This window comes from Acomys russatus, chromosome 20 (genome assembly GCF_903995435.1).
Source record: "Acomys russatus chromosome 20, mAcoRus1.1, whole genome shotgun sequence".
Taxonomy (NCBI): Eukaryota; Metazoa; Chordata; class Mammalia; order Rodentia; family Muridae; genus Acomys; species Acomys russatus.
This window is the reverse complement of record NC_067156.1, coordinates 53,902,680-53,930,670: the sequence shown is the minus strand read 5'-3', so window position 1 is coordinate 53,930,670 and position 27,991 is coordinate 53,902,680. Positions and strand designations below refer to the sequence as shown.

General features: G+C 40.9%; 1 protein-coding gene across 2 annotated transcripts; it reads left to right on the top strand.

The window, feature by feature from the left end:
• Positions 1-10: 10 nt before the first annotated feature.
• Cep76 (centrosomal protein 76) lies at positions 11-26,268 on the top strand. 2 transcript variants are annotated; one of them, XM_051163497.1, is made up of 12 exons: positions 11-200; positions 1,237-1,392; positions 3,222-3,297; positions 4,724-4,948; positions 7,126-7,311; positions 10,082-10,179; positions 10,771-10,899; positions 14,091-14,279; positions 16,828-16,994; positions 19,524-19,857; positions 24,460-24,677; positions 25,533-26,268. In XM_051163497.1, the coding sequence occupies exons 1-12, from the start codon at positions 138-140 to the stop codon at positions 25,669-25,671; spliced, it is 1,980 nt and encodes a 659-aa protein (XP_051019454.1). In that variant the 5' UTR covers positions 11-137; the 3' UTR covers positions 25,672-26,268. The 2 variants fall into 2 exon arrangements, with proteins under 2 accessions (XP_051019454.1, XP_051019453.1); XM_051163496.1 differs by lacking the exons at positions 11-200; positions 1,237-1,392 and having other exon boundaries at positions 3,203-3,297; positions 4,762-4,948.
• The last annotated feature ends 1,723 nt before the right edge of the window (positions 26,269-27,991 follow it).

Here is a 27,991-nt window from a genome sequence, read left to right as displayed (position 1 = left end):
CCTCCGGGTCTGACGCGGCCGCGCCGCTGTGGCGCTTTGTGCTCCGCCCGCCACTGATGCTTCGCGGTCTGGGCGACGGGCCCCGCGACTCCACCGTGTGAGGCGGCGAGTAGCGGGCGCGAGGCGCCAGCGCCGGCATGTCGCTGCCTCCGGAGAAAGCCTCCGAGCTGAAGCAGCTCATCCATCAGCAGCTGAGCAAGGTAAGGAGCGAGGGAGGACCGATCCCGAGCCCAGCCCCGGGCTGTCGGCGGGGACCTGAGCCGGGGCTGTGGAGCCGGGGCGGGCGAGCGGGCGGGCGGGCGAGCTTCAGTCGGGTGTGAGACGCCGAGGGAACGCTGAGGGCTCCGCAGCTGTGGAGAGAGCGACTGGGAAGCGGAGGCGATCGCCTGGGGGAATTTCTAGAAGACCGTGTCCAAGTAGTCCGAGGCGGCGAGACGTCAGGGTTACTTTAAGCTAGGAACCCCCAGTTGCAGTAAGAAGTTATGGGAGACAACCAGGACCCTCAAATGACTGACAAGGAACGAACGCATTTACCCCACTCGGGGGTTTCGTGTAGAACCGCGAGCGGCCCTCGACTGCTGGCCGCAAGCTGAAGTAATAAAGCCTCTTTATGGTGTGTTCGTGCGCGAGGGTTTGTGCCAAGTCGCTGGCTTCTTCTGTCGAATCCTCAAAAACAGTCTCGCCTTTTCCATCGTATAGGCAAGGATATGGAGTGACCAGTTAGTTTAGAGTTGCAAGTTCAAGAAGCGGAAAGCTGAAATAACTCACTCTTTGTTTTGCCTTCTTCCAGGTCTGTGTTCATTTGATTATTCCCGACTCCATCTCTAAAAGATTGGTTTTCATTGAATTATTTGTGGGCAACCAGCAATGAAAGCAGTTAGTGGATAACCAACCAGTTCAGATTGTTTCTAGTATTTTGCTCAAGAGTTTCACCTCTTAAAAGCTTACTTTTAATGGCATTGGGCATTTGCCAATGGTTGTAGAAGCCTAAAACTTTTAGAGGTGGTATTGAACTGCTTTTTAATGTAAATTGTTTTTGTGTGCTTTGTGCTTTTTTTTTTTTTTTTTTTTTTTTTTTTTTTTTTTTTTTTGAGACAGGGTTTCTGTGTGTGTTGCTCTGGCTGGCCTGGAACTCAGAGATCCACCTGCCTCTGCCCTGGAGTGCTGAGACTAAAGGCAGGAGCCACTAAAGCCCCAGCATAATGTTGTAAACTGTAATGTGAGTTTCCCCCATAGATGGATGTGCATGGCAGAATAAGAGAAATTCTTGCCGAGACCATACGAGAAGAATTGGCACCTGATCAGCAACATCTGTCAACAGAAGATCTGATCAAAGCTCTTAGACGTCGAGGAATCATTGACGATGTAATGAAAGAACTGAACTTTGTGACTGTGAGTAATTTTCTAGGTAAAGAAATTGAAAGTGGAAATATTTGCTTGTGTCTAACAGTTTATAGGGTCCATACTTGTTCTTGTGAAACCACTATAACTTCATTCTATTAATAGCCCTTTTTCTTAGTTTGGTTTTTTAGTTTAGTTTAGTTTTGTTTTTTGAGAAAGGGTTTCTCCTGTAACAACCCTGGCTGCCCTGGAGCTTGCTCTGTATACCAGGCTGGCCTCGAACTCCCAGAGATCGGCCTCTGCCTCCCGAGCGCTAGGATTAAAGGCATGCCCTTTTTCTTAGTTTTTAAAAAGACTTTTGTTTATGTATGTGGGTGTTTTGCCTGCATATAAGTCTGGTTACTAGTTGCATGTCTGGGGCCCAGGCTGGTCGGGAAGGACTTCAATCCCCGTGGAACTGGAGTGCACCCCCATCACGGTGCTGGAAATGATCCCAGGTCCTCTGTAAGAGCAGTAAGTGCAGTAACCGCTGAGTCATCTCTGCAGCCCCTGTACTATCTTTTCCTCCATGTTTGTTTGTTTTTGTGGACGGGCTCTCTTCCTGTACTTCTGGCTGTCCTAAAACTCATTCTATAGACCTACCTGGCCTCCATCTCTCCCGTTTCTGCCTCGTGGGTGCTGGGATTAAAGGTGTATACCACCACCACCTGGCTGCTTTTCTCAGGTTTGAAGTTTGTCCCACCTTGAGTTGGCAGATAGTGCTGACGAGATAGGAGGTGTACACTATATTTCTTTCTCTGAAGTGACAGAAATTTCTAAACTTCTCCTGTTATTCTGTAGATCTGTAATTTATTTAGGTTATGCCTGTTTTTAAAACAAATAAACATGAAATTCTGGAAGGAAAGAGCTGACTGCATAAAACCCCTCAGATCTCTGTACAAATAGGTCAGTAGTAGGCCAGCTCCCCATGCATTTAGTAAGGAGGCCTTATTGTGAAAATGAGGCAATAATGAAACCCTGTGACCTCAATACAAGGAGTAATCTCCTAAAAGTAGGATGAACTTCATAATACACTAGAGAGTTGGGTACTTTAATACACTATCCTTTTTTTAGGTTTTGAGGTTTGCAAGCCCATTTTTTATAAAAACTGACCTATAACAGCCTCTGCTGAATGAAAGGTTTCTTTTAAAAAAATCAGTGCATGGTGAAGTTTTTGTTTTGTTTTGTTTTGTTTGAGACAGAGTCTGACTACATAGCCCTAGCTGTCCTGGAAGTCACAGAGACAAAGACAAGAGTGGACTTAAACTCACAGAGATCTGCTTGCCTCTGCCTCCAAAGACCTGGAAGCAAAGGCATGTGCTATGTATCTCACATTTTTAGTTCCAGCATTCAGGAGGTGGAGACAGGCAGATCTCTGAGTGGGAAGACAGCCTGGTCTACATGTATTTAACATTTAGGGATGGCAAAAGTTAAAGACTATTTAATCCCTTCATGTTAGACTTTTGCCAGTTAGATCTCTTCTTTGCAGGTGTTATTTTCATTTATCTTATTCATTTATTTATTTTACTACAGAGGCAGTGTGACCTAACCTTGTTCCATGTCCTAGAGTAGAAGGCTTTTTTCCTCATGGTTTTTAGAGACAGGGTTTCTCTGTATGGTCCTGGCTGTCCTGGACTCACTTTGTAAACCAGCCTGGCCTGGAACTCACAGAGATTGCCTGCTCTGCTTTCTGAATGTCGGGATTAAAGGTGTGCACCACCACACCAGTCAGGTAGAAACCTTTTAAAAAGAGCCTAATCCTATAGTGTTTTCTGTCACTGCCATTTTCTTAACTAGAATTTTTATTTTCTAATTTGCTTTTTTTCTCTCTACTTTTCTAGGACAGTGTTGATCAAGAACCCCCTTCCTCTCCAAAGCAAACTGTTGGTTTTGATAAGCAGTCAACATTAAAAAAAAGTATGTATATACGTATATATTTTTAACATAAACTTCTTTGTACTTGGTAATGGGCGTATGGTAATATTTGGCATTTGATAGAAAACATTTTAAGTTTTTTCTCTTCAAAATTAAGTACTTAAAATTTGTTGCTGGCTAACCTAAAACTTTGATGCAGTTTTTCATGAAATATACCAGATTTACTATATAGTACTATTAGGGTACGAGGTTTTGGGAAATATGAAAGACAAGTCCAAGATAGCAAGAAAGTCTCTTTATTTAAAAACTGATAGATCAGGGATCCAAACTGCTGTCATCCAAGGAAGCACAGGACAACTTTTTAAGACAAAAGAATCCCCCACAGATTAGGTTAGGTTGGGTTATCCAATCAGGCATGTACGTACATTGTATATTTCATTCCATATTTCACACCATGTTATCTTAAGTGGCTTCCTACATGTCAAGTGTTTCAAGTAGCTTTCTTGATAGCTTAGCTGGACTGAGGCCAGCCAATCAGAGCTCATTCAGCAGCTACTAGTAGGTCTTAGTCCCACCTAGGTGCTAACCAGTGAAGCTTAGAGTATGATATTGTGGTCTAGAAGCGTCTAGGAGAGTTGACCCTGAAGCTCTTTCTGGGAGTTTATTTAGTAAATAATGGAGACTATATACAAGACACAGAGTCTCTGTAGCCAAGGAGCCCACAGCACTGCTGCTCCAAAACCAGGAGTGCTGATCTCTTTCTTTCTTTCTTTCTTTTTTTTTGGCCGGGGGAAGTGGGGGACAGGAGGGCTGGGGAGGGATGGGATGGGGTTGGTTTTTCGAGACAGGGTTTCTTTGTGTAACAGTCCTGACTGTCCTGGACCAGGCTGGCTTTGAACTCACAGAGATCCACCTGCCTCTGGCCTCCCAAGATTTCTTAAGTTTTAGTGATAATTTTTTTAAAAAACTGTAAGGCCAGACATGGTAGTGCACACCATCACTCCGGAGGCAGAAGCACGTAGAGAGATCTCTGAGTTTGAGGCTAGCCTGGTCTGCATAGTGAGTGCCAGGATAGGCAGGGAGTCACAGAAATCCTGTCTCAAAAACAAAAAATAAAACAAACCTGTGTGTTCTCTTTGTTGATGGTAATTATCTGACAAATGCAGTTCCTAAGTTGGTAGTTACCTTCTGAGTTGGCCTGCGGAGGTGATGTTTTCTAAACACCTAGAAAGCAAAGGTACACCTGCCTTAACTCAGGTTCCCTCAAAAGTAGGGAGACGGTCAATTCAGAAAAGGATATCCTGTATCTCTCAGTTCCTAACAAAATATTCTGCTACATAGTTTATTTGTTGGTTTACTTATTTATTTTTTGAGAGCTTGTCTATATGTCTGTCAAGTTGTTTCTTGTGTCTTGATCACATTCATTCAGTTATTTGGCAGTTTCCTCATATGTTGCTACACTTTGCAGCTAATATTGATCCAACACGGAGGTATCTTTACCTTCAGGTTTTGGGTGGAAAGGCTTTCTTGGAACACCTGCAAGAACCTGAGCCTTTACCTGGACAAGTCTGTTCAACTTTTACCTTATGTTTACATTATCGGAACCAACGTTTTCGCTCAAAACCTGTTCCCTGCGCTTGTGAACCAGATTTCCATGATGGCTTTTTGCTTGAAGTTCACAGAGAAAGTTTAGGTAAGAAATGAGGCCTGGTTGCTCACTTTTAATCCCAGCCTCAGGGCAGAGAGATAGAGTCGAGGCCTTGTGGGGTTGAGGAGGGGGGATTGAGTATGGTAGATGAGTATCTCTAGGTTTTGTTCTGCTTTTTCCTCAATGCTTTGTGTGTGTGTGTGTGTGTGTGTGTGCGTGTGCGTGTGTGTGTGTGTGTGTGTGTGTGTGTGTGTTTTTAAATGAGTTCTTATCTGTTTCTTGACTTTATCCACTAATCTTTTTTTGCCATATTAATTTATTTTTTTTAGTTAATTGCTTATGTCATCTACATAGGCTTTTATACCAAGTACTGAAATTATAAGACTGTGCTACCACACCTAGGTTTTTGTAACTTAAAAAAAAAGTTTGAATTGGTTGTGGTGGTTGATGCTTATAATCCTATCACTTGGGAGGTTGAAGCTGGAGAGGGGAGCTAAGGCAGGAGGCCAGCCTACACGATATAGAGACCATGTCTCAAAAACACAAAACAAAAAGTCAGTTTTTACATGTGTATCAAGGCATTAGATATATTTTACTCATCCACCTAAAGCCATAAAAGCAAGCAAAACTACAGAAGTATGCCTTAATAATTATTGCCTTTAAAAGATGCCTCACTTTTTTAAATTTTTTAATTTTTTATTTTCTTGAGATACCGTCTCACACAGCACCGGCTGTCCTTGAGCTCAGTGTATAGCTGAGCATGGCCTTAAGCTTCTGGCTCCCCTCCCTGGTCCAGGGTGTCTAGTGCTTGAATTTTAACATGGTCCATGTGATCAAACCCAAGGCCGTGTCCAAATTGAGCTACATCCCCGGTCCTTTTGTGATTTTTTTTTTTCCCTTCCCTATAAAAATGTTAATGAGGGCCCTGGCAAGATAGTTCACCAGATAAAGCTCTTGTTTTGCATACCTGATATTTGAGTTTGGCCCCAAAATCCATATGGTGGAAGGAGAGAACCAACTTCTGCAAGCTGTCCTTTGACCTCCATACAAATGCTATGGCACATGCATACCCTCTCCACATATATCTGTAAACACGTGTGCGTGCACACACACAAACACACACACGAAGACTTTAAAAATGTTAATGTGTTAATGGGGTCACTTGCTAGCTCCGGAATGTTGGACCCCCCCCCCCCCCCCCCCCCCCCCCCCCCCGGTCTCGGTGTGTATGTACATGTTGTGCCAGCATGTGTGTATGCAACTGAGGCTGGAATGATAGACAAGATGCCAGGATCACCTGGCATTTCTGTGAGCTCTAGGGATCTGAACTCTGGTCCTCTTGATTTTACAGCACATACTTTAGCCACTGAGCCATCTCCTCAGCCCCCGTGTCTCTCAGTTTTAGGTAGACAATACTGTGATGATTTCTGAGTTGAGGAATGAATGTAATTTGAGAGTTAATGTTGACATATTTGGTGAGTTTTGTTTTTTAAGATTTATTCTTATTTTATGTGTATGGGCATTGTACCTGCACTTATGCTTGTGCGCCATATGTGCAGTGCCCACAGAGGTCAGAAGAGGGCATCACATCCCCTGGAAACTGGAGTCACAGACAGGAGTGAGTAAGCTGCCATGTGGGTGCTGGGAATCGAAATCAAGTCCCTGCAAGAACAGGTGATCTTAGCCACTGAGTCACCTCTCCAGCCTCCTGGATTTTCAGGGATCTTCAGGGTTCTCCTCTTTGTGTGTATATGGTCTCACTATGTACCTCTGACTGGCCTTGAACTCACAGATCCCCACCCCACCCCCATCTGCCTCTAGAGTCCTGGGATTGCCACTACACCCAGCTGATGCCTTTTTCTTTTGTGTAGCGTATGCTATGATAGATTCTTTTAGAGAATAGAGTTCATGGGTCAGAAAGCACTGACTACTGCAAGTCACATAACTAAATAACTCCTCATACCCTCAAAGTCCTGTCAAGTCAGTAATAGAAACAGAAGTTTCCCCCCCAGATTCTAGCATGCTTTTAGAGACATCAGATTATTTCATTCTATATAAGCGTATTATTTAGTTATATTTTTCAATAAAAGTGTGTGTGTGTACAACTGCATGCCCTTGGATAGAGACTGATCACTACACCTAGTTACATCTTTAGCTTGTAAATATTCTGTGTTTCTAAGTAATACATAATACAGCTTTTTTCTTTTGGTTTGTGTTGCTAGGTGATGGAACTAGAATGGCTGATTCAACAACAATGTTGTCAATAAGTGACCCAATTCACATGGTGCTAATCAAAACAGACATATTTGGTGAGACCACTTTAGTCGCATCCTATTTTCTGGAATGGAGATCAGTTTTGGGCTCAGAGAATGGAGTGACGAGTCTGACTGTGGAACTTATGGGTGTAGGTATGGTGATTAGTGCCACCCTTCGTTTGCATTAATTACTGCTTGTTTGTAAATGCATTTTATTAATCAAAATGGCCTCATGGGAGGGGAACAGTAAAACAGGGTTTCACCAGAATTTCAGCAGTAAGTTGTCCTAGTATTTTGTATCTTGAAGAATGCCATTGTAGTTCTTCAAAGTCAGTCTAGTTTGTCAAGGAGAAATTTTTCCTCCTGGAAAATGAATAGAATTTTTGGAGGCTCAACATTTTAAAAAAAAGATTTATTCATTATTATATGTACAGTACTCTGTCTGCATGTATGCCTACAGGCCAGAAGAAGACATCAGATCACATTATAGATGGTTGTGAGCCACCATGTGGTTGCTGGGAATTGAACTCAAGGACCTCTGGAGGAACAGTCAGTGCCCTTAACCTCTGAGTCATCTCTCCAGCCCTAGAGGCTCAACATTAAAAAAAAAAAAAAGAAAGAAAGAAAGAAAGAAAAAATAGTCATAAAGAAAAAAAAACAGGATTCTTTTAAAAACATGGATACATGTATACATAAGGTTCCTTCAGGTGTACTGGAGAGCACAGCACATCGACATCACTGCAGTGGTTCCTGGGGGAAGGTTATGGGTTATTTTGTTTTGATTATGGCTGGAATCTCAGTGTATCCAGGTCTGTCCTTGAGTTCCCTATATGGACCAGTTGGCCTGCCTTGTGCTGGGATTATAGGCATGTGCCACTGTGTGGCTATTGACAAAAGAGTAGAGTTCCTCTAGCTCTTTACAGTAGACAATTAAGATTTGGAAGAGGTGCTAGCTTGTCTAATGTCAGTAGCAATGAATAGTAAAGGACAGAGTTTATACATTATCTTATTATTTCCTTGGAGTTTTGTATCCATTAGCTCATAAAGTGAAGAAAAGAAAAACCTACAGTTTACCTGTAACATATGAGTTAAACTTGGAGTTAGCGTTATGGCTCAGTGGGTACCTGCTGCACAAGCAGGAGGACCTGAGTTTGTCTCCCCAGCAGCCACATCAAAAGCTGGACATGGTGGCGTCCATCTGTAACCCAGCTCTTGCTGGCACTGGAGACACACAGACCCTGGGAGCTCCCTGCACAGCCAGTTACCTGGTGAGCTCCAGGTTCAGTGAGAGGCATGGTCTCCAAACTGAAAGGCTGAGAGCCATAGTGGCAGACACCCGGCCTCAGGCTCTGCTCTGCACATTCCTGTGAATGGGCAAGGGCATCTGCATACATACATGCACGCACATGCACACACAAACACACAGAAAGAAAAGCCATGTAGTGATGGTGCATGGCTTCAATCCCAGCACTTGGGAGGCAGAGGCAGGAAGATTTTTGTGAGTTTGAGGCCAGTCTGGATTACAGAGTGAGTTCCAGGACAGTCAGGGCTACCCAGAGAAACCCTGTCTTGAAAAAACAACAACAACAACAGCAACTACCACCACCTAAATTTGGCCAGTAGACAGCAGGGCCTTAGTAATTTGAAATTTTAAGTCCGATTCAAAATATGTCTACTTAAATAAAAAGAACTAAAGTTCTTTTTACACATGAGATTTGTTTTGTTTTGTTTCCGAGACAGGGTTTCTCTGTGTAACCTTGGCTAACCTGGAACTCACTCTGTAGACTAGGCTGGCCTCAAACTCAGAGATCCACCTACCCCAGCCTTGCAAGTGCTGGGATTAAAGGCATGCACCACTACCACTCAGCTGAGATTTGTTTTAAAAAGTGATTTCCAGTTCTTTGTCTTCAAAAACAGGCGTGGGCCTAGAGAGATGGCTCAGTAGTTGAAAGCACTGGCTGCTATTCTAGAGGAGCCATGGTAACTGTATAGCACCCACAGATGGCTCACTATGGACTGTTAGTTAACTCCACTCCCTGGGGATCTGGCCTTCAAGGGCACTGCATGCAGAAAGTACACAAGGTGCACACACACATTCAAATATAACTGTGAAATAAAATTCAAAATCAAACAGCAGAAACAGGCCTAACATGATAATCGTAACAATGACCTGGAGGCAAGTATATACCAGTTTGCTGGAGAAATACTAGTTCTAGTGTAAAAAATATATATATTTATAAAGAATACATATGGATATAAATAATAATGGGTTGAAAGAATGATGTGAGCCGGGCGTGGTGGCGCACGCCTTTAATCCCAGCACTCGGGAGGCAGAGGCAGGCGGATCGCTGTGAGTGCGAGGCCAGCCTGGTCTACAAAGTGAGTCCAGGATGGCCAAGGCTACACAGAGAAACTCTGTCTCGAAAAACCAAAAAATAAAAAAAATAAAATAAAGAATGATGTGAAAGGGTAAGTGGAATTGCTGTCTATTATAAAAAGTATGAATACGTTCTGATTTTCATGGAAACAGAATTGGTTATTAATTGCTTTGCTTTTGTATTTAATGTAAAGTCTAGTTGGAATTACATACTTAAAATAAAAACGTAAGAATTCCAAATCTGTCAGATCAGAAAGTTCCTTAAAATGTTTTTAGAAAGCTAAGAAAATATTTAATGTTTTTTTAAAGTATGTGTTTTAGTAAAAAATTAAAAACCATTTGGTTTGTTTTGTTTTACAATTTTTATTCATTTTTAGTATAACTATTAAGTGTAAAGTTATGTATTATCATTCTACCTAGATGATAGGCACCTCGCTCCTGAATTTTGGTTAGACTTTGACTAAGTACAATAGTACTGAATGGTCTATGTTTTAAATAAAGTTTAAGTAGAGTTTTAAGTGCTTTTTTTTTTTTTTTAATTTATAGGCACAGAATCAAAAGTTTCCGTGGGAATTTTAAATATAAAACTTGAAATGTACCCCCCACTCAACCAAACCCTGTCTCAGGAAGTCGTGAACACACAGGTAAAGCCTCAGCCCCCCCTTGTCCATGTGCTTCAGTTGTAGTAAATATTTACCCCAGGAAGTATTTTCTTTTTAGGAATAAAATGTCGTTCCTGTTTATATTTATACCAAAAATTACCAAAAGGGATGGGAAAAGAGTTATAAAGCCAGATAGAATGGTTATTGGGAGGCATGGTTAGGGTAGGGTAGAAAAATAATCTGAATTGCAAGAAAAATTATATTAGTGAAGCCGAGTTAGGACCTTTGTGTTTCAGGTAGTAGGAGCAACAGCCTTGAACAAAAGGCTTGTATGGATGGGAGAGAGCGAAAATGAGCCCAGACAAGGTGATAATAAGCACAGGCAGGTGGATCTCAGTATGGGAGGAAGTGATTGAAGTGTTCTATTAAGGAAGTCCATCATGTGCGGGGAAAGGTTGTGTGGTTATTGTATGGCGACCAAATGCTGTTGAAGTGATTATAAAAATCTCGAAAACGGGTTGTTTGCAATTAGTTCAGGTGAAGACGGAAGCAGCAATGAAGAACAGTAGATTGTTCTAGTAATTGAGGAAATTTTATAGACATTTAAATTTTAATTTATTTTTTAATTTTAAGCTTGCTTTGGAACGTCAGAAAACTGCAGAGAAAGAACGATTATTTCTAGTCTATGCTAAGCAGTGGTGGAGAGAGTATTTGCAAATTCGACCCTCACACAACTCACGGCTGGTAAAGATTTTTGCACAGGTTTGTAAATTATGTTAAAAATCCCATATGTGAGATGCAGTGCTGTAAATATCTTAATTTATAAAATTATACTTATTCCATAAATGAAAGTCTATTTCGAAAGCAGTTATCTTTTATTGGCTAGGTCTCTGGCTTAGTACAATCTTTGTTAACTTGGAGTATACCTTTTCACGATAGTTGATTAAACATTTGCATACATTATGGCTTATTTGTAAATTGAACTTCGTGTACAGAACAGGGGCTCTGGACATAGATGGTGTTTGTTAGTTTTACAAAACAGAAAACAAAAACAGTGTTACATGCCATTGAGACGGCCCAGTGAGTAAAGCACTCGCTGTGTATGCTGATGACCCATGTGCGATCCCTGGAGCTCATAAAGGTGAAGGAAAGAGCCAGCACCACAGAGTTGCCTTCTGACCATCACACATGCCCTGGGGCACCTGCATGGTTACACATATCATATACACACAGTAGTAAGAATAATGTATAAATGTTTTTCTTTTTTTCTTTTCCTTTCAAGACAGGGTTTCTCGTGTAGCCTTGGCTGTCCTAGACTCACTTTGGAGACCAGGCTGGCCTCGAACTCATGGAGATCCTCCTGCCTCTGTCTCCCGAGTGCTGGAATTAAAGATGTGTGCCACCACACCTGGCTTTTTAAAATATTTTTATAACGGGGGCTGGAGAGCTGGCTCAGTGGTTAAGAGACGTGCCTGCTCTTCCAGAGGTCCTGAGTTCAATTCCTAGCAACCACATGATGGCTCACAACCATCTGTAATGTGATCTGATACCCTCTTCTGCAGATAAAGTACTCATATGCAATAAATAAATAAATTAAAAAAATAAATAAATAAAATATTTTTATAACAATAGTGATAAGTATATTAATTGTATATAACCAACATTTCTAAGCCAGTGACCAGAAATGTTTAACTGTGCAATTTCAACTACCGATGCACCTTGACTTATGGTGCACTTTCAAGTTGACCTGCCTTATGTTATGTTGTAGCTTAGCAACACAATCAATGCACTGAGGGATATTGGTTGTTTACCTTTGTGATCATGTGGCACACTGGAGCTGTGGCTGCCCAGCATCAAAAAATATTACATGTTGCATATTACTAGTCTAAAAATCAAAGTTTAAAATATAGTTTCTATTGAAGAATAGATTAAATAGTTTATATATTCAGCTTCTAAACAGTGTTAGATTATTTTGACATTAAGTGTCTCAGATGTTGTCTTAGTTAGGGTTTCTATTGATGTGAAGAGACACCATGACCACAGTAACTCTATTGTTGTTTGTTTCTTTGTTTTGTTTTTTGAGACAGAGTTGCTCTGTGTAATAGCTCTGGCTGTTCTAGAACTTGTTCTATAGACCAGGATGTCCTTGAACTTATAAAGATCTGCCTGCCTCTGCCTCTTGGGTGCTGGGATTAAAGGCGTGCGCCACCACCGTCCAGCACACAGCAACTCTTATTAAGGAAAATGTTTAACTGGGGCTGGCTTCCAGTTTCAGAGGTTTAGTCCATTATCATCATGGCTGAGAACTTGGCAGTGTGAAGGCTGGAGAGGAAACTGAGAGTTCTGTATCTGGATATGCATGTTACACTAGATCTGGGTTGAGCATTTAAGACTTCAGAGCCTGCCCCCAGTAACATACTTCCTCCAACAAGGCCACACCTCCTAATAGTGTCACACCCTATGAGCCTATGGGGGCCATTTTCTTTCAAACCACCACAGTTGTATAGGTTCATGTATATATCCTACACTCTCCAGGCATTGGGACAAACTACAGATGGCTTCCTTTCTAGATAAGGAGCTTGTGAATAAAAGTCCTAAGTTGGTAAGAAGGAGAAAAATTGCTTCCAACTTTCCATAGTTTTGTTCTTGTGAAGGCATGGGATTATATTGGAGAACTGCTATGTAGAAATACATCAGTGGTTCTAAAAAAAATTGAGCATTAATGTTTCTGTTGCCTGAGTTAGGTTTTATTTCATCAGAGCATTTTACTCCTCCTGTCATACAGGTATGATTAAAAAACAAAAGGTGTGTGGTGGCGCACACCTTTAATCCAGCACTCGGTAGGCAGAGGCAGGTGGATCTCTGTGAGTTAGAGGCCAGCCTGATCTACAAAGCAAGTCCAGGACAGCCAAGGCTACACAGAGAAACCCTGTGTCGGAAAAAATAAAAAAAGATGAAAAAAAATCTGCATCCTGTATTTAGAATATATGACGTTTTCCTAAAATGCTTTTGAACTTCTACTTTCAATTGATTTGGTTAACAATTTTTTTTAATCATCAGTCAAATTTTTTCTGGATATAAGTAAGATTTGTGTCCCTTACTTTCCCTTATCTATCTACTGAGCAGTACAGGCTTTGGAGTCAGACAGCTCAAGTTTTTAAAATACTGGCTCCAGTGCATGCCTATAATCTCAGCACTTGGGAGGCAAAGACAGGTAGATCTCTGAGTTTGAGGCCAGCCTGGTCTACAGAGCAAATTCCACGACAGTCAGGCCTACACTGATAAATCCTGTCTTGAAAAACATAAAAAAAATCCTGGCTCCATTGTATAACTCTATAATTTGTTTCACTTATGAAATGAGAGTAACATAGACTTCATAAAAATTTAAGGGCCAGTCAGTGGTGGCACACGCCTTTAATCCCAGCACCTGAGAAGCAGAGGCAGGCAGATCTCTGTTTTGAGCCAAGCCTGGTCTACAAGCAAGCTACAGGATAGCCAAGGCACATAGAGAAACCCTGTCTTGAAAAACCATAACAAAGGGCTGGAGAGATGACTCAGAGGTTAAGAGCTCTTGGCTGCTCTTCCAAAGGTCCTGACTGAGTTCAATTCCCAGCAACCACATGGTGGCTCATAACCATCTTTAATGTGATATGACGTCATCTCCTGGCCTGCAGATGTACATATAGGCAGAGCCCTGTATACATAATAAATAAATCCTAAAAAAAGAAAAGAAAAACCATACCAAAAAACTCTCTGTGAGTTCAAAGCCAGCCTTGTCTATAAAGTGAGTCCCCCCAAAAAGAAGATATTAGTTAGCACTTAGTAGCTGAGTGCTAGATGTGAGGCATACACTGAGTAAATGCATCCAGAAGTATCTACAGAGTAAAGATGTGACACTTCAGGTGATTAGCTTGTTTCAGCTTGTAGATAATGTTTCCCCCTTCTTCCTCTAGGATGAGAATGGGATAAACAGACCAGTCTGTTCCTATGTTAAACCACTTCGAGCTGGACGGCTTCTGGATACTCCAAGGCAAGCGGCTCGATTTGTTAATGTCCTTGGTTACGAACGAGCTCCTGTTATCGGAGGTGGCGGCAAGCAGGAGCAGTGGTGCACTCTGCTGGCTTTTCTCTGTAGAAACAAGGTATCATATGCATGTAACGTAGCAGTACTTAGTCTCATTATTTTTAATTTATAGCATACTTATAAAAGAATTTCTGGTCTGGAGAGATGGCTCAGAGGTTAAGAGCACTGGCTGCTCTTCCAGAGATCCTGAGTTCAATTCCCAGCAACCACATGATGGCTCACAACCATCTACGGTGAGATCTGGTGCCCTCTTCTGGCACGCAGGCACACATGCAGGCAGAACTTGTATACATAATAAATAAGTAAATCTTTAAAGAAAGAAAAAAAAAGAATTTCCTTGAAAAATGTACATAGTATCAACTTGAACAAATCAAATCTTTTGTTTGTTTGTTTTTGTTTTTTTGAGACAGGGTTTCTCTGTGTAGCCTTGGCTGTCCTGGACTTACTTTGTAGACCAGGCTGGCCTGAAACTCACAGCGGTCCTCCTGCCTCTGCCTCCCGAGTGCTAGGATTAAAGGCGTGCACCACCACATCCAGCTGAACAAATCAAATCCATTACCTGAAATGGTTACTTATTGAGACTTAAAACTTAGCATCTTCATTTTTGTATGGACTTTCTTTTTTAATGGAATGTTATTCCCTTGAGATAGAGACTCATACCTACCTGTTAGAAACAAAGTCATGGAGCTGAATGTGTTGGCTCATGCCTTAATCACACAACTTGGGGCAAAAGATGATGGGTTCAAGGTCAGCCTGGACAACAGAAAGATCCAGGCCAGTTGTGCTACATCGTGAGATCTTGTCTCAAAAACAAAACAGCTAGCTGGGCAGTGGTGGTGTACATCTAATCCCAGCACTTGGGAGGCAGAGGCAAGTGGATCTCTGTAGTTTAACGCCAGCCTTGTCCTTGTCTCTCTGAGACACTATAGTGAGACCCTGTCTGAAAAAACAAACAAACAAACAAAATCCAACTTATATATGGAAATTTCATTGTTGGCACTAACTCCAATAACAAACATAATTCTGTTTAACTAAATACATAACAGCTAAGATCCAAACTGGGATTAGATATCCCACTATGCTTAGCCTTAAACCATAGTAATTTATTAGCAAAATTGCTTGCTGATAGACTACTTACCACACTAAAACTCAAAGTACTACTTAAAAATAGGTTGCATTGGCTGGGAGGTGGTGGCACAGGCCTTTAGTCCCAGCACTCTGGAGGCAATGGTGGGTGGATCTCTGTGAGTTGGAGGCCACTCTGGACTACAAAGTGAGTCCAGGACAGCCAAGGCTACACAGAGAAACTATCTTGAAAAACAAAAACAAAACAAAACAAAAACCAAGTTGAGGAGAAAAGTTACATTCCATCATATCAGAGAAATCAATGCAACAAGATTTTAAAACAGCTGCTCATATCACATCCACAGTCAAGAGCCCAGAGAAAGGAGTGTGAGCTTGCTTAGTGCTCAGCTAGCTTTCTAGCCTTACACAGTCCAGACCGTGGACAGATTGTAGTCTCCTAAAACTTGCTGTGTGAAATTAATGCTTCTTGCTTTTCTGGTCCCATTTTCTGAAGCTGTTCATGTGTCCTTGGGAGTTATGCACCAAGAGTAGAGCTGTCCTGTGCAATAGTTTTATTCTATTACCATTATAACATTAGAGAGGCAACTAATAACTTATTCCCAATTTATCATCTTTTATATGTATTCATTATGCATATTTCTTATAATTTATACGTAATATATAGATAAAATTTTGTCTTGTTTTATAATTTAACATTATGCTAAGAATACTTTTTAAAAAGATTTATTTATAGGGGGAGGAAATCCCCCTTAGGAACAGTCATAGGGGAGGGGAATAAGGGGAAAATGGGAGGGAGGGAAGAATGGGAGGATACAAGGGATGGGATAACCATTGAGATGTAACAAGAATAAATTAATAAAAAAATTTTAAAAAAGATTTATTTATTATGTATACAGTGTTCTGCCTGCAATGTACACCTGAATGCCAGAAGAGGCGTTCCCAGATGGATCCCAGACTTTGTGCCTGCGAGGCACTCACTCTACCAACTGAAGTGTACCCCTAGCCCCCAACTCTAAACCTTTTAAACTGTATTTTAGTAGAGTAAGGGATGGCCATGAAGACATGCCTGTAATCTTAAGCATCTAGCAGAGATAAGAGATCATGGCCAATTGTAGGTCAGCCTGTGCCATAAGTGAGAGCCTATGTGAAACAAAAACATTAACACAACAGAGAATCTGGAAAAAAGCAGGGGAAATCATACAATTTACCCTAATAATAAACCTTGTATCATTTTACTGTTCCAATTTTTCTTATCTTAAAGTTATATACGGATACTTTTGAACTCATTTGCTTAATTTGAGCATTTTCATTTATTTACATTTCCTACTGAGATACTTTTCAGCTTGCTTATTCATTCCCTTTATTTATTTTTTAAATCTTCCTTGTAATTTAAAGTCTTCACATTAGCATGTTTTTTCCTTGTTTCAGATTAACACTGGACTAATGATTAAACTTGAAATTTTTTTGCTGCAATTTTTTATTTAGGTATTTAATGGAACTAATTTTACTTTACCTTCTAGGGTGATTGTGAAGATCACGCTAACCTGCTGTGCAGTCTTCTTCTTGGATATGGACTGGAGGCTTTTGTCTGTGTTGGGACTAAGGCAAAGGGGGTCCCTCATGCATGGGTTATGACTTGTGGAACTGACGGGACCATCACGTTCTGGGAGAGTTTAACAGGGCACAGGTGAGTCAACTAAGTTTGCAAGGATAGTAAATGCAGGTCTAGGGCCAGTATGATGGTTGAGCAGGTAGGGAGAGAGGGAGAGGGAGGGGGAGGGAGGGAGAGGGAGAGAGGGAGAGCTGAGTCCAGACAGTTGTCCTCTTGACTTGCGTCTGCTCTATGCGTGTGCTCATACATACACATCATACACAATGATAATACAGTTTTCAAAAATTAAATGAAACACAAGTCCAGTTGTGATCCTGGGGATCAAGCCCAAGGCCTTGCATTTATTTCTTTGTTTGTTTATTAGTGTGTGGAGGTCAGAGGGCAACTTGCAGAACTGATTTTTTTCTACCATATGGGTCCTGGAGCTCACACTTAACGTCAGGGAAGCTTGGCAGCAAGCATCTTTACCTCCTGAGCCATCTTGAAATTGCAGAAGTTTTGTTTGGCTGGTACTCAAAAGTACATGTTTATAATTTTAGTTATTTGGGGCTTTTTTACTTACGGTAGATAAGGAAATGATCTTTAAGAGAATACTATGACTTCTCAAATATTCTTTACTATCAGTAGTAAAAAAAAATTAGTTTTGTGAATTGGCATACTTATCTTCTGATGACTATTTCTAAGACTAAAAATGAGCTCAAGTTGACAATCAGGGTTTAGTTTGAAAACGTAAAGTGGACGCCAACTCTGCTGTTTCCTCCTGGATTTTCTTTCTTGTTTTTCCTTCATCTTGTGGTTAAGCATTCAGTGTTGTACAGATAGGGCTGGGCTGCCTCCTTATTTTCCTAAGTTCTGTTTCTCCCTGGCTGGGAATCACTTTGGATAATCATGCCTAATATTATACAGTTAAATGATTATAATTTTGATGCTCCCTGGGATAAACTTTCTTGATCTTCACCATAGACATAATATTTTGTTCCTCCCTCCCTCCTTCTTTTCTCCCTTTGTCTTTCTTTTTCTTTTTTGACAGGGTTTCTCTGTGTAGCCTTGGCTGTCCTGAAATCTGCTTTGTAGACCAGGGTGGCTTTGAACTTATAGAAATCCACCTGTCTCTGCCTCCCAAGTGCTGGGATTAATGATATGTGCCATTGTCACCCAGTTTAGAATATTTTCTATTGTTAAGAAAAATAGAAAGGCCGGGCATGGTGGTGCACGCCTTTAATCCCAGCACTCGGGAGGCAGAGGCAGGAGGATCGCTGTGAGTTCGAGACCAACCTGGTCTGCAAAGGGAGTCCAGGACAGCCAAGGCTACACAGAGAAACCCTGTCTCGAACAAACCAAAAAAAAGAAAAGAAAAATAGAAAGTGTACCTGGACTTTTACTATTTTGTGGGTTCTTTTTTCCACCTTTTATCCCCCCAGTTTCACTCCCTATCAGCAGATAGGAGAGAAAGAAGACTATAGAGGGGAGAGAGGTCCTCCAACTAACTTCTGTCTTGTTTCATCTTTGAGCACAAATACTAACAAACTGCTACCAACCCCCTTGAATAACCACCAACCACTAAAGCACCTAGCTGGCACTAGCATTTATATATATCCTCTGAAAATTCCTAGAATTCCAAACGTCACACAATTGCAGAAACTATCTGCAGCTGGCAAAGCCATGCTTCTGCTAGAGCATGAGGCAAGGCAGCCCCAAAGCCTCACACCAGGGATTAAAACAGAAACATATTCTTGTAATAGATCTGTCTTGTTGTTGGCTTTTTGTTTTGTTTTTTGTTTCTTTCAAGACAGGGTTTCTCTGTGTGTAGCCCTGGCTGTCCTGAACTGGAGCTGTAGACCAGGCTGGCCTGGAACTCACGGAGATCCACCTACCTCTGCCTCCCTGAGTGCTGGGATTAAAGGCATGTGCCACCAGGCCAGGCTTCTATTTCTATTTTTTTAAAGAAACCAAAATTCCAGAATTCTCACTACAAGAAAGTAGGCTTTTAAAAGATATGCTAGGTAGATAAGGCAGGGTGATCCAGCTGTAGAGATGGCTCAGTGGAGTGCTTGCTGCGCAAGCATGAATCAGATCTTCAGAACTCACATAAAAGCTGAGTGTGCACGTGTGTATAATCCCCAGATGTGAGGTGGGAGATAGGAGGATTCTGGCCAGCCCAGAACTGTGAGATCTGGGTTTAGGGAAAGACTCCATCTTTTTAAAAAGTGGATAGTGATAGAGACACTAGTGCATTATTAACCTCTGGCCTCCATGTACACAAGTATGAGCAAGTAAGTGAACACAGTCATCACATTGTGAAGATACAGAACATAAGAAAAAAAGACTAGAGTCCTGGCCAGTAATTACAGCTTTCTTTTGTTTATTTTCGTTTTGGTTTTGGTTTTTGGTTTTTTGAGACAAGGTTTCTCTGAGTAGCCTTGGCTGTGCTAGACTCGCTTTGTTGACCAGGCTGGCCTTGAACTCACATCAGTCCGCCTGCCTCTGCCTCCCAAGTGCTGGCATTAAAGCCATGCTACAGCTTTCTTTTTGTTTTTTCCTTAGTAAGATAGCTGCCTTTATAATTTAACATTTCTCATTCTATTAAATTATGGTTTCTTTTAGGTATATCCACAAGCCTACTAATCCCGAAGGGCCTCCACTCGCTGAGCAGTCCAAACCTTTGTACCCTTATCGAACCATCGGTTGTGTTTTCAATCATCAGATGTTCCTGGGAAATTGTCAACCCTCAGATGCGGTAGAAACTTGCATATTTGATTTGAATGATGAATCCAAGTGGAAACCCATGAGTGAAGAAGCAATTAAGTCTGTGTGTGCTCCAGGTGCTACTACGTCTCTCCCTCCCTTCCCACCTCTGTGTGCATCCACAATTGATGCCTCAGTCACAAGCAATGAAATTGAAATGCAGCTGAGGCTTCTAGTGTCAGAACACAGAAAGGTAACTAACACAGAAATCGTTGTAGCTTCGTTCTTTCTTTTTTTATTTAGATTTTTCTAATTTGTCTTTTAGAATTATTATTTTATGTGTATGATTATTTTGCTTGCAGGTATGTATGAGTACTAACCACTTGCATGCCTGGTGCCCTTGAAGGTCAGCAGAGGGCTCTGGATCCCCTGGGACTGGAGTTGCAAACTGCCATGTGGGTGCTGGGACTTGAACCTGGGTCCTCTGCAAGAGCAACAGGTACTCTGAACCAATGGCAGTTCACAACCACCTGCTTTGTATTTCCCTAAATGTATTCAATACCAGCAGTTACCCATTATTCTAGCTTAAAGCAAAGCAAACACAGTCCCTAGCTCTGCAAAGATTATAGTGGTGGAAGTCAGGAGACATAGTTGTGAGACTTCAAAATTGCCAAATCTGGGCTGGGGAGATAGCTTAGTGGCTAAGAACACTTTCTGCTCTTCCAGAGGACCCGGGTTCAGATTCCAGCATCCATCTCCAGTGGCTCATAGCCTGTTTCTCCAGTTCTAAGGAATCTGACATACTCTTCCGGCTTACTCAAGTACCCATATACACAAACGCATGTACTACGCAAAAATAAAAATGAATGTTTCTCGAGAATTGCCTCCAGGCATAGTGTCTCAGGCCTTTACTCCCAGCACTCAGGAGGCAGAGGCAGGCAGATCTCAATGCCTATGAGGCCAGCCTGGTTTACAAAAGGGGTCCAGGCAGCCAGGTCTCTGTTACACAAAGAAACCCTATCTCAATAAACAAAACAAAAAAAACCAAAAAACAAACAAACAAAAAAGAATTCTCAAGTCTACTAAACCTACAATTTAAGAATGATGGGCTTGTTCACATTAATAGATTTTGGCTGAATGTCACTGTTTGGATTTCCTCCTTGTGAAATGGTTTATTCAGATAACCAATCCATTTAAACCAGTTCTGTTAATTTCCTTTTGTCATGTCGTCCACTCACCCTTACCCATCTCTGGCTTGTTTCTGAGATTTTTTTTTTTTGTTTTTTGAGACAGGGTTTCTCTGTGATAGCCTTGGCTGTCCTGGACTCGCTTTTGTAGGCCAGGCTGGCCTCAAACTCACTGTGATCTGCCTCCATCTGCCTCCCCAGTGCTAGGATTAAAGGCATATGTGACCAAGCTCCACCTGGGATTTTTAAAAAAGATTTATATTTTAGCTTATGTGAGAGTGTTTTTGCCTGCATGTATGTATGGAAGTGTGCCAGGCATGTGCTTCATGCTTACAGAGATCAAAAGAGGCCAGGACTTAGTAGGTGGCTGTGAGCTGCTGTGAGTGCTAGGGAGTACCACAAGCACTCTTAGCCACTGAGTGGCCTCTCCAGCCTCTTTCTGTTTATTTTATTCCACATGAGTGGATGTAAAATTATATCGTCATTCTAGCTTTAATTTGCATTCCCTTAAGAATAGGATCAGATATCTTATTTATTGGCCATGTAGGTCTCTTTCGTAAGGGTATTAAAGACACGATGCACTAGTTAAAAGGAAGAGACTAGAATGTTTTATATTTTATTTATTTTTGTTTTTTTGAAACGGAGTCTAACTTTGTAGCTCTGGCTGTCCTGGAACTCACAATGTAGACCAAGCTGGCCTTGAACTCAGAGACCTTGCCTTCTCAGTGTACAACCAAGACTGGTGAGATTAACATATTTTAAGAACTTACCTTAAGCTGTGAGTATAGTTCAGTGGTAGAATGTTTGTTAACATGTACAAAGTCCTCAGCAAAACACACACACACACACACACACACACACTCTCTCTCTCTCTCTCTCTCTCTCTCTCTCTCTCTCTCTCTCCTCTCTCTCTCTCTCCTCCTCTCTCTCTCTCCCTCTCCCTCCTCTCCTCTCTCTCCTCCTCTCTCTCCTCTCTCTCTCTCCTCTCTCTCTCTCTCTCCCCCCCCCCCCCAAACTTGCAATTTATCAAAAGAAACTGTTAGGAGACTGAAGGCTGAGAATAGTAAGTTATTTGTAACTCACGGCCAACAAGGGACTGAAATTCAAAATTTCTAGAAAAGATTTGTTTCTAGTTTACTTTTGGTGTTCTCTTTTAGAATCCCCTTCTTGGATAAACTTTCTTATCCCTAACCCATCAGAGGCAGGCTGATTCATCATATTCTCTGGCCCAGTCACTGACAGCTTTGAACTCTCACATGCTCCTTGCCCATCAGCTCATAAGGCACTGATGGTCTTCAGCGTGGTGCTGTGAGGAGAGTGCTGCTGGAAATGAGAGTCCCTCCTGGCTTCCTCCCTCTCTCATGGTGCCTGGGAGCTTTCTTACCTCTTGCTCTGTTACCAATGAGGACAGTATTTTCTTGTCCTCAAGCTTGTCTTTTAACTCAGTTCTGCAGTTTCATCCTGGCTTTCTTATGTATGGAGATTTACATAGCTAGTAAGCACCTGTTAGCAGTAAGGAAAACACAGAGCCATTTACTCATGTAGCGGATATCTGTGACAATGCTGATCATTAGCTGGGTCAGTAGTGCCTATAAACCTGCAAGAGAGACATTTGATAACAGTAAAAGTGCTAAGTATAGACCTTTGAGACTGTGTTGCAGTAGCTAAAACACTTGAATGTCGTGACATGAAAATATTCAGATTTTTAGGAAGTTTTTAATATTGGCATCTAAAGGTTTGTGCTCAATTTGCCTATATATCAGTAGTTGACTTGTTACAGATTAATTCATAATTTTGAACATTCATAGAAATATGTGTTAGGTTTCCTGTCAGCCTGTAGGCAGCACACTGTCTTTATTGTTCTGTTGTTTGTGTTTTAGGTTTATCTTTTTATGTGTATGAGTATTTGCCTGCATGTGTGTGTTTGCACTACGTGCATGCCTAGTGTCCACAAAGTTCAGCAGAAGGCTTCTGATCCTTGGAACTGGAGTTACAGATTGTTGTGAGCTGGCATGTGGTGCTAGGAATTGAACCCAGGTCCTCTACAAGAGTAAGTGATTGTAACTGCTGAGCCAACTCTCCAATCCTGTCTTTACCTTTTAATCTCTTAGACTGTAAAAGACAGTGCCTTGGGCTGGAGAGATGGCTCAGAGGTTAAGACCACTGTCTGCTCTTCCAGAGGTCCCAGCAACCATATGGTGGTTCATAACCATCTATAATGCAGGTGTACATGCCGGCAAACACTGTATATGTAATAAATAAATAAATCTTTTTTTTTCTAAGTGCCTTTTAGAGTAGCTGTTTTGGGTATACTTGAGCTTCATTTATTCAGTTGACTTTACCCTCTACTGTAGGTGAATTCATGCAGATTGTCTTGCTAAAGTTCTTGAGGGAGAAGAGGGCAGGACAGGGCGTCATCGTCCTAAACTGGCCTCAAGCTTCCTGTGTGGCTGATACTGAATTTCTGATCCTCCAGCGCCCTGTGTGCTGGGGTTACAGGATGTACCTTTATACCTAGTTTTATGTAGTGCTAGGGATTGAACCCAGGGCTCCGTTCCTTACCAAACAATCTAAATAAAATAGAATCTCAAATTGTATTTGCATTATGTCCTCCGTATTAGAATGATTCTGTGTATTCTAGCTAATGGGTATTTATTTTTTACGTCTGAGCCTTATATATGCTAGATAAATCATTGGATTGCATGATTTTTAGTTAATTCTCAGAAATATTCCTCTAATTTTTATTTCTGCTTATCCTAAAATAAGTAATAGGAAATTGAGAAATTAGGACAGCCTTTAAAAAAATCTCTTCAGCTAGGCATGGTGGCACATATTTATCAATTGGGAGGCTGAGGCAAGCAGATTTCTTGTGACCAGCCCAGTGTACCTAAGTGAGTTTCAGGACAGCTAGAACTATGTAGAAGAGACTTTGTCTTTAAAAAACGAAGAGGAGGAGGAGGAGGAGATGGAAATGGAGATGGCTCAGAGGTTAAGTACACTGACTGTTCTTCCAGAGGTCTTGAGTTCAGTTTCTAGCAACCACTTGGTGGCTCACAACCATCTATAATGAGATCTGATGCCCTCTTCTGGCCTGCAGGTGTACAGGCAGGCAGAGCACTGTATACACAATAATAAATACATAAATCTCTATTTTTTTAAAAAGGGAAGAACAAAGAAAGACATGTTGTGGCACATTTCTGAAGTCTTAGCACTGAAGAGGCAGGGGCAGGAGAATCATTGCAGGATGGAGGCCATCTTTGATGGCTAACTAGGGCTATCTAGTATGTACATGTACACACACACACATCCCGAGTTGAGTGTGGTGGCACATGCCTGTAATCCCAGCATTTGTAAAATGGAGACAGGAAAATCAGGACATAGTCAGCATCACACCTCATCAAGACCAGCTTGGACTATATGAGACCCTCTCTCAAAGCAACAAAATAAATAAGTTAAACATTTCTTGGCATACATTGAAATGAGCAGTTGCTAGGCATAGTGTTGCATGCCTAGAACCCTGAAGCTCAAAGGCTAAAGCCAAGAGGATTGAAAAATCTATGCCCATCTAGGCCATGTTCAGAGACCCTGCCAAAAAAAACCCAATAAGCACATTTTTATTGAATTGGGTTTTAAAATATTAATATGTTTCACTTTTTTAATTGCTGCAGGACCTTGGCCTCACCACTGTTTGGGAAGACCAACTTTCTTACCTCTTATCACCAGCTTTGGCTTCTTATGAATTTGAGCGAACAACAAGCATATCTGCAGGCAATGAAGAATTCCAAGATGCCATAAGGAGGGCGGTACCTGACGGTCACACATTTAAAGGGTTCCCAATACATTTTGTGTATAGAAATGCAAGGCGTGCATTTGCCACTTGTCTTCGGTAAGGATTTTATTAATTCATAATTTAAAAATTTATGAACTCATATATATTAAGAATCTAGATGGTGTTGGGCATGGTGGCACACACCTTTAATCCCAGCACTGGGGAGGTAGAGGCAGGCAGATCGCTGTGAGTTTAAGGCCAGCCTGGTCTACAAATCAAGTCCAGGACAGCCAAGGCTAACAAAGAGAAACCCTGTTTTGAAACACACACACACACACACACACACACACACACACACACACACACACACACACAAGAATCTAGAGATGGCTCAGAGTTAAGAGCACTATCTGCTCTTTCAGAGGTCCTGAGTTCAATTCCCAGCAATCACATGGTGGCTCATAACCATCTATAATGAGATTTTGTGCCTTCTTCTGGTGTGTAGGCAGAACACTGTATATGTAATAAATAAATCTTAAAAAAAAAAAAAAAAGAAAAGAATCACCAGGCGTGGTGGCACATGCCTTTAATCCCAGCACTCGGGAGGCAGAGGCAGGCAGATTGCTGTGAGTTTGAGGCCAGTCTGGTCTTCAAAGTGAGTCCAGGACAGCCAAGCTACACAGAGAAACCCTGTCTTGAAAAACCAAAAAAAGAACAACAAAAGGCTAGAAAATTAGGCAGGTGTGGTGGTACATGCTTATAATCCTAGCAATCAGGGAGGCACAGGGGAATCTGTGAGTTTGAGGCCAGCCTGGTCTACAAAGCAAGTCCATGATAGCCAAGGCTACACAGAGAAACCCTATCTCAAACAAACAAACAAACAAACAAAAAACAATTGCTAGGAGTGACAATGTTTATACATGGGAGCTTCTATGGTGACTTGCTCCTTAAATACATTTTCTTTTTATATAGGTCTCCTTTTTGTGAAGAAATAATCTGTTGTCGTGGAGACCAGGTGCGACTGGCAGTTCGTGTTCGAGTGTTTACCTACCCTGAATCTGCATGTGCTGTTTGGATCATGTTTGCTTGTAAATATCGCTCAGTACTATAGGACTGCCGTTTCCTAAGGATTTTTTCCTGTGTTCTATTAGAACTGTATATGAGTAGCTGTGTGAAGGTTTCTTAATTTAAAATCAGCTTTTGGCTTTGGATGTCATTGTTTTGTATAGATCTGACTGGTAATGTTTTAAAATATCATGTGTGTACTTAAAAATTAAGGATAAAAAATTTGTACCGAATTTAGTATAAATTAAGTTATAATAATAAACAATACTTTGTTTTGAGGGACTCAGTAGTTTAAATGTGAATATAAGATCTCTTTACATTAATAAGTAATTAAAGAAATTTGTCTAATGGTTTAAGCCATAGTAAAACCAAAATGATCATTATTTTTCATAAATGAAAGATTATTTTACACAAATTACAAGAAATTAAGCTTATACTAGTTTATTTATTACATAGATGAAAATATATTTTGCTGAATTATAGTTTTTTGTGCTTTACTCATGACACTAGGGATATTTGAGGCTTTCCAGTGGAGACTTCAATGTAAGAATAGAAAAAAAGGCCAGGTGTGGTGGCACACACTTAATCCCACAAGAGGCCAGCCTGGTCACATAGCAAATTCCAGGCTAGTCGGGGCTATATAGTGAGAACCTGTCTGCAAAACAAAACAACAAAAAAATGAATGTAGTATCAGAAAATCATAAATATTAACAACAAATCTCACATGAATATGTGGGTATATGAACAATTTATGGATGTTATTGAAATGAATTAAGCACTTTAGAAAATATTTATTACACTTCCTTGTTACAATACAGGTTGTTCTTTATTTTTTGTTGTGATAAAAACATTGGCCTATTGCTGGGTTGTGGTGGCGCACGCCTTTAATCCCAGCACTTGGGAGGCAGAAGCAGGAGTATTTCTGTGAGTTCTGAGCCCAGCCTGGTCTACAGAGTGAGTCCCAGGAAGCTAAGGATACACAGAGAAACCCTATCTCAACAGCCCCCAACCAAAAAAAAAAAAAAAAAAAAAAAAGAAAGAGAAAAACAACAACCTAAAAACTACATCAGCCTACATGTAACTGATCTTATTGAAAAAAATCCTAAGAGGCCATTGAGAAAAACATTTGAGTTTGTTTATTTTTAAATTGAGCAAGTTTTAAGAAAACAACATAAGCATTAAAAACTAAACTAATTTGACTTTCTGTAAGATGCTAATGATAAATGTTTTAAAGCTTAACTGTCCATTCTACATTTCTGTGTGGAGGCTTGTTTGATTTTGCTTTGTGATACCAGGAACTAAATCCGGGCCTACCTACATGCTAGGCAAACACTCCCACTGAGCTACACCCACGGTGTCTCACTTCACAGCCCTGGCTGGCCTGGAACTCACAGAGACTTGCTTACCTCCGTGTACAGTTTCTTAGTTTAGTTGCTTTATCTGTTGGTTTTCTTAATAAAAAAGTATATGCCAGTTTACTATCCAATTAATTTGTTCTTTTCATTACCTGCTGTTGCAAATAAAATGATTTTTATGTATTTTTGTATGTCTGACTTTTTTATATAGATTGTGTATATGTGTGTGCATGCTGATGTACAGGTGAGTGTGTGTCATAGTTTGTAGAAACAAGGCCACCTCTCAGGAGGCGGTTCTGTCTTTACACTTGTGGGTCTGGAGATTGACTCAGGTCATCAGTCTTGCCAGCAACTAAGTACCTTTACCTGCTGAGCCATCTCACTGGCCTAAAAATTGTTTTTTGAGTTAAAAATCTAAAGATTATTAGGCCAACCTGCACTGTACAGGAAGTTCCAGGACAGCCCTAGAGCTACAGAGAGAAACACTGTCTCCAAAAACAAAACAACAAAAAACCCCAAACAATCCCATAAACAGGATACATAAAAATATCTTAAATATTTATGAGTTAGCTTTTTTAAAAGTCTAAAATTATTATTCCCTCTTCATTTTCATCTCTTGTAAGACTGACATGACTTTAGAGAATCTGTTCCCAGAATTACACATAAAGCCATCAACAGAAAATTGCTTGTAATTTTCAACTTTTGAGACAAACTATGAGGCACATACAAAGAAGCTGAGTATATTAAAGCTGTTTTGTCATTAGGTTGGGCCTGCTGTCTTCCTATGTAGTAGTAACACTGGTATTTCCGTGCGCTTTTGTAACAAATTCTAAAATAAATTTGTTTGTTATATACTTTAAATAGAGTCTGGCATTAATACTCCTTAAAGATGGTTCACTTTTTTTGTTTTTTGTTTTTTTGTTTTTTGGAGACAGGGTTTCTCTGTGTAGCCTTTGGCTATCCTGAACTCACTTTGTAGACCAGGCAGGCCTTGAACTCAAAGAGATCTGC